This window comes from Ictalurus furcatus, chromosome 11 (assembly GCF_023375685.1).
Source record: "Ictalurus furcatus strain D&B chromosome 11, Billie_1.0, whole genome shotgun sequence".
Taxonomy (NCBI): domain Eukaryota; kingdom Metazoa; phylum Chordata; class Actinopteri; order Siluriformes; family Ictaluridae; genus Ictalurus; species Ictalurus furcatus.
In genome coordinates this window covers 25,408,276-25,428,779 of record NC_071265.1, presented here as the reverse complement: position 1 = coordinate 25,428,779, position 20,504 = coordinate 25,408,276, and the positions used below count along the sequence as shown (strand labels likewise).

The 20,504-nt window shown below is 40.9% G+C and overlaps 1 protein-coding gene across 8 annotated transcripts in view; it reads left to right on the top strand.

The window, feature by feature from the left end:
• st3gal3a (ST3 beta-galactoside alpha-2,3-sialyltransferase 3a) overlaps positions 1–20,504 on the top strand; it is a 54,086-nt gene that overhangs the window by 14,151 nt on the left and 19,431 nt on the right. For 4 of the 8 annotated variants that reach the window (XM_053636820.1, XM_053636821.1, XM_053636819.1 and 1 more), the window contains 4 exons: positions 5,695–5,748; positions 7,142–7,186; positions 11,795–11,837; positions 15,452–15,544. In XM_053636820.1, the coding sequence (XP_053492795.1) occupies positions 5,695–5,748; positions 7,142–7,186; positions 11,795–11,837; positions 15,452–15,544 (235 nt within the window). The remainder of the gene's footprint in view (positions 1–5,694; positions 5,749–7,141; positions 7,187–11,794; positions 11,838–15,451; positions 15,545–20,504) is intronic. The other 4 variants (XM_053636823.1, XM_053636824.1, XM_053636825.1 and 1 more) reach the window with 4 other exon arrangements.

Sequence of the window (20,504 nt, the reverse complement as noted above, 5' to 3'; positions counted from 1 at the left end):
GAATGATTCAGTATGATGTTCTTGTGTCAAAGGCATTCTTAAAGGCTATCTGAAAAAAATGTATATAATACAAACGAAGTATGATTTTTTTTTTTTTTTTTTTTTTTTTTTAAAGACATTTTGCTAAAAAAAAGTGTTCATTACCTGTATGTATGGAGACTTTTGGGACACCCTGTATAATGAAATTTAGTGTTTAATAAATAATGAAATTTGCTCGCAGATTTCATTCGCAATAAGGAATTCCTCAGCCACACAATGTAATCTGTTAACAGTTCGCTTTGATTGCCGCGATGGTCAAATGTACAGAACAATGGCTTAAATGAAAAAAAGTATTGGTTTATAACCTGGAATATTAATACAGAATGCGTTTATTGTGATGCAGGCACAGGTTTCGATGCAGGATTTTGCAGTCAGATGTTACAACTGAAACTATTCCTTTTATAATACAGCATAAAAATTTTAACAGACTCTAAGAGCTGTATGTCTGTATGACTATATGAGCTTTCACGTTTTTGTAGTCATCAGAATATTAAAACTGTACCAGAAAGCAAATAATTAATGTTAGTCCACGTATGCAGTATCAGGTTAAGTGGATGCATTGAGAAGATGGTGTGTGTGTGTGTGTGTGTGTATAGGAACAGTTGTGTTTTGGATGTCAGTGTTTATTGACATGGCTCTTCAGATATCTGAGCCACTTTGACAAGGGCCAAATTGTGATGGCTAGATGACCGGGTCAGAGCATCTCCAAAACGGGGAGTCTTGTTGGGGGTTCCCGGTATACAGTGCTCAGTACATACCAAAAGTGGTTCAGTGAATGACAACTGGTGACAGGGTCATGGGCGCCCAAGGCTCACTGATGCTCACGGGGAGCGAAGGCTAGCCTGTCCGGTCCAATTCCCACAGAAGAGCCACTGTAGCGCAAATTGATTGAAATTGCTGGCGATGATGGAAAGGTTTCAGAACACACAGTGCATCGCAGCTTGCTGCGTATGGGGCTGTGTAGCCACAGATGGGTCAGGGTGCCCATGCTGACCCCTGTCCACTGCTGAAAGCGCCTACAGTGGGCACATGAGCATCAGAACTGGACCATGGAGGAATGCAAGAAGGTGGCCTGGTCTGATGAATCATGATTTGTGGAGGACTGGGTGTGTGTCTGCATCACGTACCTGGGAAAGACATGGCACCAGGGTGCACTATGGGAAGAAGCCAAGCGGGTGGAGGCAGTGTGATGCTCTGGGCAATGTTCTGCTGGGAAACTCTGGCATAAGGGGGACCTACAAAATATTAGGCAGGTGGTCTTAATATTATGGCTGATCTCTCTCTCTCTCTCTCTCTGTGTTTTATATATATACATATACATATACACACATAATATATATATATTAGTATACTTGCTAAAGCTTGATTTCCCATGCCCTTAATCATTTGTCAGAAGTTTTGTTTGTAGTCTGAAAATTTTGTAACACTGGTTGGTATAGTCACAGCAGTAAAAGTGGGTGGCACGCACTTTACCTGTTAAACTGCTAGACCGACACCTACAGCACTCCAGCGCGAAGTAAAATGGGAAGGGGAAAAAAAAAAGTATTTTGAGTTATTCCTGTTGGTTACTATTTCAGATTTTATTAAATTGTATACTGTGTGAGAGACATCTGATCGAGCTGTGGTGACAGCAGCAACCTGTACCTCTTTTAGACATTTTTTAAAACGTTCACACATTTGGGAATTGGAAAAGTCGTGTCGGAAAGGTTTACTGGTGCTGACCAGAGGAGGGAGCTCAGCCACCGCCACTGAAGCCATTCTCAGAAGACCAGACTGATCCTCTTTTGACGTTTGCGTCTAGAGTAATGGCCGTCACACACGTCAGTAAAACACGTCGGTTAAAGATGTGGTGTATACGCGCTGTTGTGTGTGTGTGTGTGTGTGTGTATACAGTGTAGAATTGACAGTATATCTGAAGGGGTTACACAGAGCCAATAATCACTTTGTACATGTTGTCATGTTGGGAATCAGTAGAGGCTTCCTAATGCGATACTGCAACAGTGTTTGTTTCAAAACTGTTGCACCCATTGCATTTTTGCAAGAATGTGTGGAAATTTTCTACTTTTTTTTTTTTGTGTGTTGTTGAAAGAAAAAAAAAAATCCTGGAATCTTTTAATGAACTTACAACCTCAAATCCAGACTGGAGAATCTGTCAATCTTCAAAAAAGAAAAAAATAAATAAATCTAAAAGCCCAGCTCTTCCGTGAACACTTATCTAACCCCTAACTTGGATGAAAGCATCTGCTAAATGAATAAAATGTCAATGTGATCTTGCCTGCATTTCTTACTTAAGCCGTTTTACACAATAGGCCACATGGCAGACTTGTACAGTACGTTGCTGGCAGAGTCTCTTAGTATCCGACTTATCAGTGGCCTTTAATAAACCTCTGTCATATCAGTGCTGTTTTATGCATTTATTCATGTATTTGTTTCAAAATGTAAACATTTATTCATTCATCAGTAACCACGACTTTTACAGTTAGACCACAACGAATGTAATACAATTTTACCACAGATTTATCCTGATATTTTATGAAAACCTATCTATGTACAAACGGTATTACTTGGCAGATTTAAAAAAAAAAAAAAAAACCATACATGTGCGATTAGGGGAAATTGGATTTATTTTTGGCTGAACTGATCCTCCAATCATGCGCAGCTGCAAAATAAATTCATTGATATAGACAGATGTATTTATTCAAAACGACTCCATGAAGTAAAATCCAGTCCCAAGTACCGAGTTGTGAGAAGAGCTGAAAATGCGATGCGTTCACGTCATATTTACATTCATTTGTTTGTCAGAAGCGTTTATTCATCGCCAGTGAAAATGGTAACAGGATACAGACTACAGAGCACAGCTGTGCAGTTGAGGGTCTTGCTCGGGGGCCATGCAGTGCTGTCTGGCAGTACTGAGTTGTGAACTTTTGTTTTCTGATCACTTGTTCCGAACTGGATCGCTCTGAACGGTGCAGGATGGCCAGCAACAAGTGCAGAATAACGCATGGGCCTCTAAAGTATGAGTCTCTACAACATAACTCGACGGAAAGAAAGATTTCCTGCGCTCCATTTAAAAGCCAACACTTCTAGAAGGTGCTTTCGGTAAAGCTGGAAGTCATTCCTGAATGTTAGGAGAGAATCACATGAAGCTGTCTGCAATCTTCATACTGTAATAATCTCATGTGAGCAACTGCACTCTGAGTACTGGAGAGTTGAGGGTATTTCGGCGTTAAGTTTTAAGTTCTCCTAAGAGAAATATCAAGTATACGATTTCCTTGACTGACCTAAAGGCGCCATGGATTCAAATGTACTGTTTAACTGATGGAACTGGCCACAACTGGATGTTGTATCTTTGCCTCCAATGTAGGGCTTGAAGAATCGTTCAATTTGCATTGTTTGAGATCTGTTGCGTAACTCGATCAGTCAATTTCTTCCGCTCTATTTAAAAAGCGAACCGTCCTAAAAGGTGCTTTCGGTTAAAGCTGGAAGTGATTCCTGTAACTGAGGCTCATCGATCAGTGTTGGCCTGCAATTAGAACTGTAATGTTTGTTGGCATTGTGTTGTGGCATTCACAGCCTCTGGGCATTGAAACTGCTGCCAGCTTCCCGTCAATATGAAAACGGAACACAAAACGCTCACAGATTGCCGCGTGTTCACCTCTGTCCTGATCTTGAAGTTATTTGGGAGACGGAGGAGAAATCAGCCATGATGGGGCCGGAGCGCTCGGAGTAATTCACGGTACGATAACTTAATTGATGGTCTCGGAACCTCACCGTATTTGCTTCTCAGTTCGGGAAGCTCGTTAAAAAGCTCACTCTTGGCCTTCTGCGACTTATTAGACGCAGTTTGAAAGGGTCTTTTTCCTGATTTGCGCCCTTTTATAAACACGACACAGCAACAGGATCTTAACCTTTTCCTTGTTATTGTATGACCGACTGCATTTGAGATGTTATGTTTTATAAAGCACCTGTTAAAAGTGATCCTCAACAGGATCCTGTGCTTCCCTTACTCCACTTCCAGTGATCAGTTTTGAAGACCAAGCTGCCACTGCTGGGCCTTTTGAGCAAGGCCCTTAACCCTCAGATGCTCCGTTTTATAAATGAGTCACTCCGGATGTGGGTGTCTGCTAAATGCAAATGTAAGACCTTGTAGTACCTGTCCTCCGAAAGAGATCCAGACAGCCTCCAAAGGAACGCTTGGCCTGGCCTTTTAAACCTCCAAAGGTTGGACTGTTCAGAAAGCTAGAACTGCAGTGAGGCCTCTGAAAGGCTCTTGAATACCCTCTACACCCAACAAAAACAGTCTGGAACCAAACACATAGTGACGCCAGGAATTTGGGCATCACCAAGATAACTTGCACAAATTATTTAAATGATCACCATTCAAATAACATAAAAATTATAACAGAAAGCCAGTCCTCTAAGATAACAAAGAAAGATGGATCTTTTGAATCGCCAGACCCCGTAAGCCGGGCCTCTGAAAGAAAGCTGGGCCTCTCTGAAATGTGATTGCTGAAAGCCAGGCAGTGCTGAAGTTCTGCCACTGAAACCCATGTCTGGTCTCAAGCTTCTTAAGCCAGGTCTCTTAGAGCCAGCAGTCTAAAAAAAAAAAACAGCCCCTCAATGGCAGTTATCCAAAAGCCAGGCCCCTTGAATCCAGACCTAAAAAAGTTGTTGCGGAGAATCTCTGGACTCTTTCATGAGGTCGAAACATAATTCCCTTCACTGAATCACGCTTTCATTTGGCCCTTTTGGTTTTTCTTCAGCAGTTTTTTTTTTTTTTTGGCCTTGCTTGGAGAGTTTGCATCTTTTCCTTGAAAGATTAGCCTTAGTATTAGTTGCTTTGTCATAACCATTGTACGGTCTTGACAGTTGTATAGTCAACCCAGGTTACTGAGAGGTGAGGACTTTCTGGAGATTATTTAAGTTTATTGTGAAGCTCGTTACTAAGGCACACGATGGAAAGCAGTCGTATCCATCCCTCTTCAAAGAGCTGTTCAGAAAGTATGCGAGGGTCAGCAGGTAGAACATTAGTGATACATCAGTACTCACGAGCTCATTAAGTCATGAAATCGGCCGCCGCTATGAAAAGCAAACACGCCGTCTTCCATTGGTCCAATATAGACAATTGTCTTGCCATGAAAATACTGTATTTTGATTAAGATTTAGTGTTCATTATAAAGTGAACGGTGTTGTAATTAGTCACCAGTAGTTTTTCACTGAACAAATTCGTTCTCGTCACAGGTTTTGGCATGGGTCTGATGACCTGCTTTCTTTTCTGCTTTTATTTTTTCATTTGCTGGTTATCAACCTTCTGAAGTTTAACCACTGGTCACATTCGCTCACAGATTTCAGGGATGATGATCATGATGATGATGATGATGATGATGTCTAGGTGTGGTGTTTAAATGTTTTTCAAAGGCCTTGCTCGAGTATCTGGAGCCGTGTAAGTATCTGTAAGTGATGCAGAGAATCATTTCATTTTCTATGAGATTAGGACTGAGCAGCTCAGCAGGAGATCCACAGCCACGTCCACCTGGGACTGTTAATGGAAGTGTGTGTAAAGATATAATAACATCTTTTCTTCCTGCACAAAGCCCAGGTCTCACTGCAGGTCTGCTGCTGGGATTGGAATTAACATGCTTTTATGTGTTTCAGAGGTGGACAAGGACAGCTCATTCTCCGTGGGACGGGTAGTAGCTTCAGGTATAGGTACACTGATTTCCTCGGGATCTTTAGGGTAAACGCAGTCTCAGTGGTACGGGGGTTAGCATAACTGCACATCACATAGTGTTTTGTCTAATATTTATCTAGCTTGGTTTGACGTCTCTGAAGTGTGGGATCAATATGGCTTCCACCTGTGCCAATATAACTTTTTTTATGTCATGATGATAATCCCAATACGATCTTATTCCAATACGAATACACGTTATGAGTTTGGGCTGCATTTTAACCTTAAGTAAACCTCGTCTACATTCCGTTCAGCGTCATCACTTTTAAAGCTTAACGTTTTCGCTTGCCAGCTTCTCTGTTTAGAGAAGACCACATCAGTGACTACGTTCACATGGACAGCAGTAATCTAATTATTGACCTTACTCTGAGTAAGATAATAATGTGATTAAGGTGTTTACATGAGTCGCTTTTAGAATATTCCCGTTTTACATGTTTTAGGACATAATTAGATTAAGAGCCCGCGTCAGTACGTCACCGCGCCACGCCGTCCGACGTCCCTCCAGAATTTCACGTATCAACATACAGTTCGTCTTCGTTATGGAACCGTATACAGTTTGGGGTGTTTTTATTTATTTATTTTTTTACGAACGCTTTAAGTGCAGTTAATTATTTGTCATGCTATACGTGCTAATAGACAACTGCTTGAAGCCGTGGGTGTGTCCCAAACCGCGTACTTACCTACTATATAGTAGCCGAGATGCATGTATTTTTCCCCACTACAGGCCTATAGTAGGCAAGTATGCGATTTGGGACGCAGCCGAACTCTCTTGTTCGCCGTAAAACGTAAAACTGCCGTGTGTGATCGTGTCCTGTCGCAAAACGCGGTGAAAACTCCCACACGACGCTCATAATGTGATTGAGGTGTTTACATGTCTGTAATACACGTCCATAATGCGACTAAAACAGGAGTACTCCACCTGTCTTAATTCGATTATTGCTTACTTCGATTATGACCTTCATTAGATTAAGGTCAGTAAAAATTGCTGTTTACATGATAGTTTCTTAATTAGAGTATGGTCTTAATCGGATTAAGATTGGATTATTGTTGTCCATGTAAACGCACTGACTGTTTTTAAACAGTGTTTAAAAAGAGTCACTCGAGGGTACTAAAGATGCTTGCCATGAAGCGGTTGAATAATTCTGAAACTGGAGAAGTCATTGTAAACAATTGCTTTTGTTTGATTTGTTCATTGCAAACAGCTGAAAGTCTATAAATGTTGACAATAAGCCTGATTTGCAATGGGGGTTGAATCATTTTGATTGTGACTGTAAGTGATCTGCAGCACCTGTCTGCATATCAGCTTTCAGCCAAATTCTATCAAAGCAATTGAATCAGCTGATGTTCTATTTAATGCATCTTCAATGTTTTCAGTCAAAGCGCAGATTGAACCAGTCAAGCAGGGCAGAGTGGAAGTGGGTGAGTCTTCATGACGATCAAACCAGGCTGATTGACATTTATTAATCATTCAAATAGACTCGGTCTTTAATCTACATCAGGGTCCTAAAATCTGACTCCCGAATTGTGTCAGAACATGATACCTAATTGTTAAACTTTATTACGTTATGTTAAGTTCTTTAAATGTGCAGCGCTGTGCAGAAGTCTTACACATGTGCAAAGAAATGCTCGAAAACAAATATGCCTTCAAAAATAAAGAAATTGAACATTTCTACAGCAGTATTTGCTGTGAGACAACTTTGCTTTAAAAAAAAAAAACACATCAGAGTCGTAAACATTTTATAACAAAATTTGTACTTGACAAATAAGCGGTTGGGTAAGACTTGTACAGTACTGGATGTTAAAAACTATTAACATGTTTATTGATTTAAAAATTGTTTTTGTTTGTTTGTTTTGACCACATTACATTGTAGACAGTAACATGCAGTCCCCTCCAAAAGTATTGGAACAGTACGGCAGTTTCTTTCTTCTTTTTTTTTTTTGCTATAGTCTGAAGACGTTTGGGTTTGAGCTCAAAAGATGATTGAGATGATGGGATTTCAGCTTTCATTTCCTGATATTTACATCATGTGTTAAACAACTTGGAACATGGCAAGAAAGAAACCACTGGTGTACTAACAACCAGATATCGAAAAGGTTGGCCAAGGAAAGCAGCAGCAGTCGATGAAAGAAACACAGTGAGAGCTGTGAAGAAACTCACAAAAACAGTCAGTGACCTCACCAACAGCCTCCACAGGGCAGGGGAAGGTATCGCAATCCAACGTTTGAATAAGACTTTAAGAGCAGAAATATAGAGGCCTTACGACAAGATGCAAACCACTCATGAGTAGAAAGAATCAGAAGGACGGGTTGGAATTTGCAAAAAATACATAGATGAGCCAGAAAAGCTCAGGAACCAAGATTAACCTCTACCAAAGTGATGGAAAGGCCAGAGTGTGGAGAAAGAAAAGATTTCCTCACGATCAGAAACATACAACGTCATCGGTCAAGCACGGTGAATGTAGTGTCACGCTTGGCTTTGCATGGCTGGTTCTGGAACAGGCTCACTAATCTTTATCGATGCAATGCATGATGGTTGGAGCAGAATGAGTTGAGAAGTTTACAGAAACAATCTGTCTGCCAATTTACAGAGAAATGCATCCAATCTGATTGGGAGCATCTTCATCATGCTGTAAGACAATGACCCAAAAAGCAGTGTGAACACAACAAAGGATTTCATCAGGGGGGAAAGGTGGAAGGTTTTAGACTGGCCAAGTCGATCACCAGATCTTAACACAGGCATCTCACCTCCTGAAGAGGAGACTGAAGAAAGAACCCCCCCCCCCCCCCCAAAAAAAAACCAAACGGCTGAAAGAAGCCGCAGTACAGGCCTGGAAAAGCATCACAAAAGAACAATGCAACAGTTTGGTGATGTGAGCGTGTCACCAGTTAGCTGTAGTTATTGCAATCAACGGATATGCAAACAAATATTAAATGTTATTTACTTTTAATAATGTAATAATCATCATTTGATCTCAAACCCAAATGGCTATGCTGTTCCAATACTTTCAGAGGGGACTCTAAATTTTGGACCCAGTCATATTATTATTATTGTTTTATTAACTTAGCCTTTTTTTTTTTGTATTTGTATACATGTTGAACAGTTATTAACTGCTTGTCACCCAACACTGCTAACCCCCCAACACTGTGACACATTAAACTGCCAGAAACCCAAGCTCTGCTCTTCCAGTTACAAAGCTGCTTACTGTGCTTCTGTCCCAGTTACCAGTTATGACCGTTCTTTAGTGATTTATTTATTTTAAACTGTATCACTTGGTAAAGAATAGAAAGGACATTTACAGGTCCTTATGCACGCTTCACCCCCCCATGTAGTCAATCAGGGACATTTCGGGGGCGGGGGGAGTTCCCCCCTGAAGTTTAGCTTTAAATATTTAGCTGGTTCAGGCACCTTTTGTGTAAGGTCTTGGCTGTGTTCACCGTGAGTGGATTTTTCAAAGCGCCCACTGACACCTACATAGTGCAGGGTTTTTACAGTGCATGTTTAAATATAATGACTTTAGCCGGCATGTTTTGGGCTAGCTTTGTTGCTCCTCTACACAGAGAGAGGACGTGATGGCATAGCTACTGACTGTTCAAAACGGTTACTCGTTCACACGATTACTGACAGAAGCAGAGTGACCTTTGTAAGAGTGACTACGTTTACATGGACAGCAGTAATCTAATTATTGACCTTAATCTGAGTAAGGTAATAATGTGATTAAGGTGTTTACATGAGTCGCTTTTAGAATACTCCTGTCATGTACCCGTTTTACATGTTTTAGGACATAATTAGATTAAGAGCCCGCGTCATTACGTCACCGTGCCACGCCGTCCGACGTCCCTCCAGAATTTCACGTATCAACATACAGTAAGTCTTCGTTATGGAACCGTATACAGTTTTGGGTGTTTTTGTTTATTTTTTTTTACGAAAGCTTTAAGTGCAGTTAATTATTTGTCATGCTATACGTGCTAATAGACAACTGCTTGAAGCCGTGGGTGTGTCCCAAACCGCATAATTACCGTCTATATAGTAGCCGAGATGCATGTATTTTCCCCCCGCTACAGGCCTATAGTAGGCAAGTATGCGATTTGGGACGCAGCCGAACTCTCTTGTTCGCCGTAAAACGTAAAACTGCCGTGTGTGATCGTGTCCTGTCGCAAAACACGGTGAAAACTCCCACACGACGCTCATGATGTGATTAAGGTGCTTACATGTCTGTAACACACGTCCATAATGCGACTAAAACAGGAGTACTCCACCTGTCTTAATTCGATTATTGCTTACTTCGATTATGACCTTCATTAGATTAAGGTCAGTAAAAATCGCTGTTTACATGATAGTTTCTTAATTAGAGTACGGTCTTAATCGGATTAAGGGTGGATTATTGTTGTCCATGTATTACACAGCTAATGAATGCCACTCGCTGCGCAGATTGAGCTGCTTTTAACCAAAAGACAAGTCCTGCTGCAGTTCTTACTTCATAGCTATGATGCTAATCCACAGTGCACAAATGCTAACTGGCTCAAACCTCCCACCACCAGCACCCTGCTCCTGCCCCATTTTGTTTTCCCTCCTGTCATACTGCTTAAATGTATGATACGATTTATGTTTATGAAGGGTAAATTTCTTTCTAAAGAACAGGGAGTGTGGTCCTACTCTCCTTACTCCTAAGATCAAATATTTTGCATCGTGTTTCATGTACTTACTGGCTAATCAGTCTTAGGGTTTTAAAATGTAAAGAAGTTTAAATTATTGTAATATAATTATTACTATTATATATGGTAATGGTGCTTTTATGGAGAAAAATTATTATGATTACATATTTGACTGTGTATTTCTGAATACAGTTTGTGTATAGCAGTGTGCAGCTCATAAAAGTTTCATTGATCCAAATACACAGTCGCTCTCTTCTCTTTCTTTGTCTTTTTCTGTCTCACTGTCACCGCCTTCTTATTCCTCTTATACCACAGTTGGCCCATGCTAATCATTTTGACCACTTACATTAGCTGCGTTTGTGTTTATAAAAAAAACAAACAAAAAAAATATTTGTAATGTGTTTGGTGATTGTTTTGGGGTCACACAAGAGATTCTGAGGCTACGTCTAGAGTAATCCGGATACATTTTGAAAACGCATCTATTTCCCTGTGTTTCGTCTCTCCGTCCACACTGAGACAGCGTTTTTGTCCAGCGTGTTTCAAAAGCGCTTTCCCAAGTGAGAAATTTTGTGTGGACTGAGAAAACTGACATATTTTTAGTCCTGTGGCGCAGTCATGTGACTCATCCTACTCAAAACGAACAAGACGGTGGACGCTATTGTACCGCAGTTGTTGTGCTGCTGCGCAGTTTGACAGCTTCGTTAAAGATCGCTGTCATTTCGGCAGAATCGGGATGTAAGCGTCTTCGCACGTTCCGGTGTGGACGAGCGATTTTTTTTTGGAAAATGTTTGTTTGAAAACTGCAGCGTGGACGGAGAGCATTCCAAAACAAACGCCCAGTTTTCAGATGCACCCGGACGAATGTGGACGTAGCGTAAGAATGTTAGCTGCTTAACGAAATATCTTTTTCCTGCTTCATCTTGACACTGACTTTAAAACCTCTGCATCCCTGTTAAGCTTTAATTTATTGCATACTTTTATTGATCATGGAAGCAATTTATAACTCTTCTGTCCAGTTCAAGCTGTTGGTACATGGCCGTTGCGTTAATACTGGTTTGTTCTGAGCTTGCAGTTTTGTTTAATTTCCAGTCTTTTAGGACGCAAGACGGGTTTTATCTGATAAGTATGCATTTATAAGAATAGTAGGAAGCTGTGCAGAGATCTCGAAGCATGAGAATGCCGCATGTCTTGCTATGCACTAACTAAACAGTCACGTGTCATGCCTTCCCGTCTTCCCCACACTTCTTGGGGAGGGTAATCCCATAATCCTCCTGCTTTGTTTTCCTCAGGCACTCTGAATATGAAATAATGTTTATTGCGGCTGTTCTGTGTTTTCTACTCTGCTGATTTTGTTTTGTTTGTTTTTCTCTTTAGTTTATGACAAGCAGGGATTCCTCATTAAGCCTGATGGAAGACTGTAAGTAACAACCTGTTGTGTGATTGTGTGTCTCTAATGTTCACTGTACAAATGAGAAAGGTCTTACTTATTTAAAAATGTCAAACGTGTCAGCAGTGTACGTTTAGGTGCGGATAAAGAGATTATGTGATCAAGAGCGATGGAGACAGATTGTGTTTGAAATGATGAACTCGCAAGTGTGTGTTTCGCTCTTTGACTGTGGGTGTTTCTGACTCAGATTACCGAGCTCGATAACAAACGAACTCATTCCATATGCGAGGCCACATGGTGATCATACCGGTGCTGCTCTCTGCTCTGTGACACGAACACTCGCAAGCTAATGTCTGTTAAGGCCTCGGCATACTTATGATGCGGATGCCACATCTGCAAGGGCTGCGTAGAGATGAAACCAGCTCCGGGTGCTTACGAGATTGCATACTCTCACATCTTGGTTGTCATGCAGGACGTGTCTCAGATTTGGAACTCCCAAGTGGCACAACAGAAAAGTATTCACCCCCTGTCATCCGAAGATCACAAATTCAAATCCCGCCACCGCCATCCGTGGCTGGGAGTCCAATAGAGCAAAATTGACATCTCTAATACACGATATGGCCAAAAGTGTGTGGACACGTGACCATAGCACTGATATGTGCTTGTTGAACATCCCAGTCCTGAATTAGTCACCACTTTGCTGATATAATAACCTCCACTCTTCTGGGAAGGCTATCCACTAGATAGTTAGAGCACTAGGGCAGTAGATGTCGGGTAAGGAAGCCTGGGGCTCGGTCACGTTCCAGTTCATCTCAAAGGTGTTTGAGGTCAGGGCTCTGCGCAGGCCACTCGGCTTCTTCCACACCAACCTTGGCACATCATGCTTTCATGGCCCTTGCTTTGCACACAGCGGCATTGTCATACTGGCGCAGGTTTGGCACAGGTTCGGCACTTGAGCTTTAAACGTCGTGGCAACAGTTTGGGAAAAGCTCACATATGGGTGTGATGGTCAGGTGTCCACACACGTTTGGCGATATAGTATGAACAGTGTATGAACAGTATACCTAATTTCAGGACCCAGCTAATTTGAATCCTTTCGCTTTTAGAAGAAGCAAGTACGTGAAACTCCGGTGAACCACTGAAACCACCAGTACTTGTTTATTCAGCGTGACCTCCAGCAACCCCTAATATATCTCTTTTTAGATCTTGGCTGGTTGTTTATTTGAGCAGTACAGAGCTGTGTAGATTATAAATGAAGCAGTTGAGTATGTTTAGTACCGTGACATTTCTGATAAATTAGCTGCTTCTTCTTTTGCCTCTCAATTTCTGATTTTAATTCTGCATTCTTTCTTTCAATCCTCCATGGGCGGTCTCTTCGACCCAAAGATAAATGTGACGTCCCATGTGAGGTCCACCTGTACAAATGCTGTCCATCGACAAGTTGTCTTATTGCACTGGGCTTGGCTGAGTATTAATGGAGAGGTCTTGTTTGAATCAGCAGACGTACAGGACGGCTAATGCAAAATAAACAGTACCTCACCCACTCGGGCTTTATTATTGTAGACACAGGACCATTTAGAGGAGAGGGACTGTGGGAACACGTTGCAGCTGGTTCTCCGATGATTTAACTCCGTACTCGGGTCTCGTTGACCCCAAATCCTTAGTGTGTTAGTAAAAGAAAAAAAAAACCTCCTTTTTTTATTTATTTTTTTTATTTCTCTAGGGGTTAATGCATAGTCTGTGTATCCTTTCATGGTTTGAATTAGCCATGCACAATGCATTTTAGAAATGTTCCTTAGACTAATATCATCATTATAGTCTATAAGAATTGTTCATTAGTGTATAGGCCATGTACTCACTTCTCCCTATATAGACCATTATAAAGAGACTGGTGCTGCTTTGCCTACAGGCAGTGGCACCTTTTCAAAGTGCAACCAGTAAGATGAGCCATCATTGGTGATGTATAACAGCCACAACTTGCTAGGTACACTGGAGGAGCAGCTCATTCTTTGCATATCGCAATATCCAGATCTATTTAGTTTGTCAAGAAACTAAAGTCTCATGCACCCATTTTCTTGCCCTCCATGGTTTCTGCGATGTCCTCCAAAGGATGACCAAAGCCAGAACCTTTTTTTTTGTTTGTTTGAGACTTACTTGGATTTGGAAACAAGCAGAATAGGCCAACTCCTGTGAATGATCTGTGCTTTCAAGCACGCCTAACAGATGAGCCATCTGTAAAGGACATCTAAATCTAGAATGATTGACAGTCCCGTCTCCTTCCACCCATCTCACTTGAGTAATGTTTTGGCCAGTGCTCTTTTCAGCACAGACTTTCCAGCTCGAAAGATGCACCGAAGTGGATTGTGTGTGTGTGTATATATATATATAAGCGTTTAGTGTATAGGGCTTCATACACTGTTTTGCTGGTTTGTTGTGATTGTTCCAGCCTGTTAGCAAGTACACTTGTCGTGAAAATGTCTTAACGTCGTATAGGGCTTTCATCTAAAATGGTGAATTTTTTTTAAAAAATATTCCATCGCAAACGCTTTGAATATCGTATGAGGAGAAGAAAAGCCCCAGACGTGTTTGGTTTTAACGATTTAATAAGAGAATCAGCAGTAGAATACAAGACTCCGCTGTGGGCCATAACCTCATTAATTCTGCATAACAAGGGGGAAAGATTTATGAAAGTGGATGTTTTTTGAAATAATACAAGCTTGTCAGCAATTCAACCATGAATCGTCTTGTTTAAGGTTTTCAAGCTGCTCAACAAAGCTTTCTCTTCGATTATAGGGGCAACTGTTTATAGCTGATCTAAGTGTTATATGGCCGGTCATGTTTTTTATTCCTAGCTTGTTAGATTCTTAACATTACGGTTCCTTAATGTTGAAGTTCATGGGCTGTCCTTGTTAACTTTCAAGTAGTATAGTTGTTAAAAGGGAAGTGGAAGCTCAGCGGTTAAGACGTTGTGACTTCTGATCGGAAGGTTGTGAGTTCGAATCCCACCACTGATACGCTGCCAGTGTTGGGCCCTTGAGCAAGGCCCTTAACCTTCAACTGCTCAGTCGTATAAATGAGATAATTGTAAGTTGCTCTGGATTTGGGTTTCTGCCAAATGCTGTAATGTAAGTAATGCAGTAAATTTTATGTAAAGCGGTACCAATTATTTTAAATGAGAAATTTTATCATTTGCACTGCAACTTCAGATATTTTGCCATTTTATGCACTGATTTTCGTTACTCGAAGTCCCAGGAACCTGCAGTAGTTTTAAAATATTTATTTTTTTTTAAAACAACTGTATGATCCCAAACTGGAATGGTGCAGTAAAAAAAAAAAAACCAATCCAGTAAAGTATGGATAAAGACGAGATGCGAAGTACCTTGGCTTACCATCGACACGTTCCATTTTTCAGTGAAGCCTAAGAATATAACGTTTTTAATATCACTGTGATGCTCTCCGATGCATTTTTATTGTGAATATGAGGATGAAGGCTTATAAACATAGTAATACTTGTACCAAGATCCTTGCTAACACAGTCCTGAGTAAGCAGGATGCATCATTTGTGCAGTTTTTTCAGGATGTTCAAACTTTATTCCTCACATTTCTCAGTTTTCCTTCTTCTGTGTTTTTTTTTTCTTTTGCAGGCTGCTGGAGCTACAGTATAAGTATGGAAATCTGAGTAAAGAAGATTGTAAGCCCGGCTATTCGGGGGCTAAGATGACCTCAATCTATCCAAAGCAAGTTTGTGTTTTTGTTTTTTTGGGTTCTCTCTTCCCTACCCGAACCCCCCCTGCCCCCCCATTCTCATTGCACATCATGATTACTGTTGGGAGCTGATCTGCTTGGTAGGTTTAAAATGCAGAAAAACACGTGCGCGCACACTGTTATGGCTTGTGTCTCTGATCTTAGCACTTAACATGCACCAAACCCCAACCCACATTGAGGTTTATGAGCTCATGAAGCGTATACAATGGATTCAGAAAAGTATTCTGAGCACTTTGCGTGTTTCACACTATTGTGTTGTGGATTTGATTCCGAATAGATATAATTGCCAGTTTTACCCATCGATCGTCACGTAATTACCCGTAATGATGAAATGAAACCATGTCTTTAGAGATTTGCAAACATTTATCAAAAATATAAAAGTTTCTTATTCAGAAATAGTATTCAGACACTTTCAGACTCCGAATTGTGGTCAGGTGCATCCTGTGTGCTTTAATTATCCTTGTTACGTGTCTAGAAACCAACTGGAGTGCACCTGCTGCAATATGATTGGACATAGTTTGGAAAGGCACCCACCAGGGTCTATAAGGGCCCCACAGTTTATACCGCTTCCCATCTCTTTTTCCAGCCCGCCGAGATCCCGGTGCGTGAGAGAGCACATCGTCTACACGACTATCTTCAGGCGGCACGCATGGCCACCACCGTGAAATAAATGCGTAAAGGGTTACAGTTATGGCTGAGCAATATGGCCAGCGCTCTTATCATATTATATTTCGTAAGAATTATTATATAATTACATACAATTATTATAGTGAGTTTATTATTTATTCAATTATTATCTGTGAGATTTCAAAACCATGATTCAAACCACATGCTACATTATTAGCGTGAAATACTATTGCCGGATTTCCTGGGAAAAGAGCAGCGCAGGTGAGAACGAATGCTGTCGCTGTTCTCCATATTTAGCCAAGCTTAACTAGCTCGCTAAGCTACTGTCAGGTTTGTAAAGATTTGCTGGTGCGCTGTATCTCTAACGCCGTTGGTTCTTGCGCAAGCGAGTCAAGCCGTTCAACATGACGTCACTCTGACTTCCTGTTTGAGAAGGGGATAAATCACCATACGGAATCAAACTGCGGATAAGAAGCTATTTCGTGGTGACTTTAATTTGCGTAGAGATGTTCTTAGGCCGGTTTTTGTAGTATTAATGTATGAAGCTACGCTCATTTGTTATTTTATCAGGTACCACTCCAGTATAAGTGAACTCTGTAGGTATGCGATACTTGATGAAGCTCCTCGGTCGTTAATTTTCATTTATAAAGTTGTTTTTTACTAAACGAGCAAGTAGTGAGGGTCTCTGCTGGGATTTTTCGTTTGGGATTTGCTCTTGGGTCTAGACTGTCCGTGTGAATTTGAGTTCCCAGCTGTGTTAGATGAAGATATTATCTCTTGGCTTCATCTGTGGCTTATCTGTGTTTTCAAAATCCCCATTGTGAAGGTGAGCGTTAACAACTGTTATTTGTCATTCAGTGGTCATCTTCATTTTTCTACATCATCAACATCAGTAGTATGGATGAAAGCAAGTGGAACTGATTTCACACTCCTTTGCTACCAGGGTTGAGGTGACCAAAGAAAAGCACAGCATCACTTTTCAACTTGTTTATTGACAGTTTGCAGCTGGCTGAAAGCTTTTTTTTTATTATTATTATTATTATTATTTCCTACAACAGCATTTAAAGCCACTTTAGGCGTCACTTCTTTTTTTAAATTTTTTTTTATAGCACGTTGCTAAACAGTAGACGTTTTAAACCCCGAATGTTGGCTTTTTCTAAAACTAGACCTGGAGCCAAATGTTCCCACAGTTTATAAAAATTCCAGGTGACGTCAGATTGGCTCAAAAACAGGAGCTGGTGCGTGTGACTCGGGTCGGCGTGAACGTGGGGCTTTTAAGTGGATCCAGATGGTAACACTAAATAGGGCGTTACATCTTAAATGTTTGTTGAGACACTAAACCTACAAAGCTTAGTTAGCCATGTAATTTACATCTGACACGCGTAGTTGAACGTGCCCCGAGTGCGCTCTAACCGAGTTTGACTTCAGACGTGAGCCGCGGACGTGGAAAAACAAACTGGATTAACCATAAAACCTTTGGGGCATAAAGAGTCACGACTGCTAAAGAGTATTTCGACCTTGCCCTCTACACTGCATATCGCGCACTACGCATAAACGCGTGTACTTTTCGTTCTTTAGTATCGATTGCGCCGAGCGAGATTATTGCTTAATCGTTTTGCATACGGTTTTACAATTTGCACGCCACCGCCATGTTTTCTGGCCCGTATGTCACCCTGGAGTGGAAGATCCACTTTCTTAACTTGTGAGCTTAGAAAAACTAACTAACTATATATTATATATACACTTTCGCTCAAAAGTTTGGAGACGCGTGACTGAAATGTTTCTCGTGATCTTAAAAACCTTCTGATCTGAAGATGTGTGATTTAAATGTTTGAAATCGGTGTCGTAGACAAAAATATAACTGTGCCAACATATTCATTTCTTTCATTAGAAAACCGACATTTTATTTACAAGAAAATACTGTTGTAAACGGACGAGTCGGAGCGAGATATTCCGAAAAGCAGCCGATAAGCGTCCAGCGTAGGTGGGAACTCCTTTAATACCGTTTAAAAAGCATCTCAGGGAAATTCCTCAAGAAATCGGTTGAGAAAACGCCAAGAATACGTTTCTGAAAATTCTAGGCAAAAAAAAAAAGGGGGTCTACTTTGAAGATGCTAAAAGACTAAATTATTTCTGATTTATTTTGAATTTTTTTATCCCAACGTAATTCCCATAGTTCCATCTGTGTTACTCCAGCGTTTTGATGATTTTATTATTTTAAAATGTGGGGGGAAAAAATTTATAAAGAATGAGTGTGTTTAAACTTTTGACCTGTAGTGTGTGTGTGTGTGTGTGTATATGTGTGTTTTATATGTAATATACACACATACACTGCACTTTGTTGTGCAAGTTTATCCAGCATATCTAGTCTTTACTGTAACACTTTAACTGCACTGATTGTGTAGTTTGTCCTGTGACATGTTTCCCAAGCTAAACCCTCATCATTCACATTGGTAGGAGGTTTTGTGTTTCTGATCACTGCTGCTGTGATCATGCTAATTTCCTCTAGCACTCTTGCAGGATTTTCAGTTTTGTGCAAGCTCTGAGTCTTTGGTGTACTTTCCCATAACTTTTAAGCACCCGCTGAAGTCTCCCGAGTGTAACGGGGCGATTTGTTAGTGTTCGTCGAAAATGAACGCGCACAAGCTGAGACTTAAATAATAAATATGTATAAATAACATACCGTACAGGTTTCTGTGGACGTCGCAGAACCGCCTAGAAGGCATCTAGCGGTAATCATTCATCTTACAGAAAAATATAGCAAGCTTAATGTAAATGTTGAGGACGTTTTTATTTAAAAAAAATTTTTTATTTTTTAATGTTCTGGGTCTTGCAAAAATGATATAATTGGTTATATAAACCAAAAATAAAAGAATACAGACTTAGAAAAGATTTTGGTTTTATATCGATGCATTAATATCAAATCAGCAGAGGTACAGTAGTGCAGCTGTTGGTTTGACCCCCCCCCCCTCCCCCCGACCCCGTGTGGGTGAGTGTCATTAACTGTAACTGGGCCTTTTAGGAATATTAAAACAATGTCGTGTAGTCCAGTGTGTGGAGGCTTTTTGCACAGTGTTTGTGCCCATGAGATAATCTGTCCTGTTGAAAATGCTATATGGGGATATATATTTTTGCACAGTGGATGTGGGCAATGGGATTTCAAGTAGGATGTGTTCCTGGAGCAAAATTTCTTTCAACAATCTACTGACGCATGTGTAACATGGTTCCCGTAACATAAATGATCACAAGAACTAACCAGTTTGCCGACCTCATGCAGTATTAAACGGAACGATAAACTGTATTACAAGTACGTGTCGTTTATAATCCCTTCACACTGTCCGTAGGCGATGAGAAGAACCGTGAATCAGTTTCGTGGGGGTTTCCTATTGCCTTTGAGGTCTGAAAGACTTTCGAGCTCTTTCTTCGGTCAAAAGAAACACACACACAGCATACGTAACCCGGGGTGTGTGCGTTGATTTTCGACAGCAAAATCAGTTTTTAACCCTTTTCTCGTTTTTTTTTTTTTTTTCTTCTTCTTCTTTTCCGATTAAACCGGATCAGTCGAGATGCAGATATATGTTGGACCAATTGTAATAGTTTTGTTTGTGCACCCCTGTAAAGTAAGAGTTGTTACGATGGAGGTGCAGCGTCAGTATTTACAATCGATCTTGACTCGAAATATACGGCTACGTGATAGCGTTCCCGTCTGCAAGCTGACCGGCGAGTCTTGAGGGAATTTCCAAGCAGCTCAGAAGCAAGAGGAGTAGCTGGCACACGCTGATAATATCCAATGGCATTGATCGGTTCAAAATAAGCTTGTTCCAGAAACATGTCCTACTTGAAGAACTCGCGTTCACTTATTTGGAACAAAGCTAAAGAAGTCTTGCATCTGTTCTTAGTATGTCTGGGGAATAATATCCTCCTGCAATAAGAGTGTGTGTGTGTGTGTGTGTGTGTGTTTGTAGAGGTGATATTCAGGGTCACTGGGCGCTTGGTGAACCCTTGTCCTCTTCGCTTACAGCACAGAGCTGTGAGGAATTCCAGAGCCGCTCGTTGGCGTTTTATTCGCAGCATTTGTGGGAATGGATGGAGCGCACCTGCGTTATTACCACATTTTTTTGTGTGTGTTTGCCGGATTTCTGCAGATCATAACTAAAGTGCTGAAAGGACTTCTCCAGGCCAACCAGTCATCGGTTTCATAACAGCGCTGGATGATTACGGTTGTGCTTGAGCGAAGTGGACAGTCGGTACTGATTCAGTCCTGATTTAAGAGGGTCAGAGTAATAATCGGTCACAGAGGCTGTC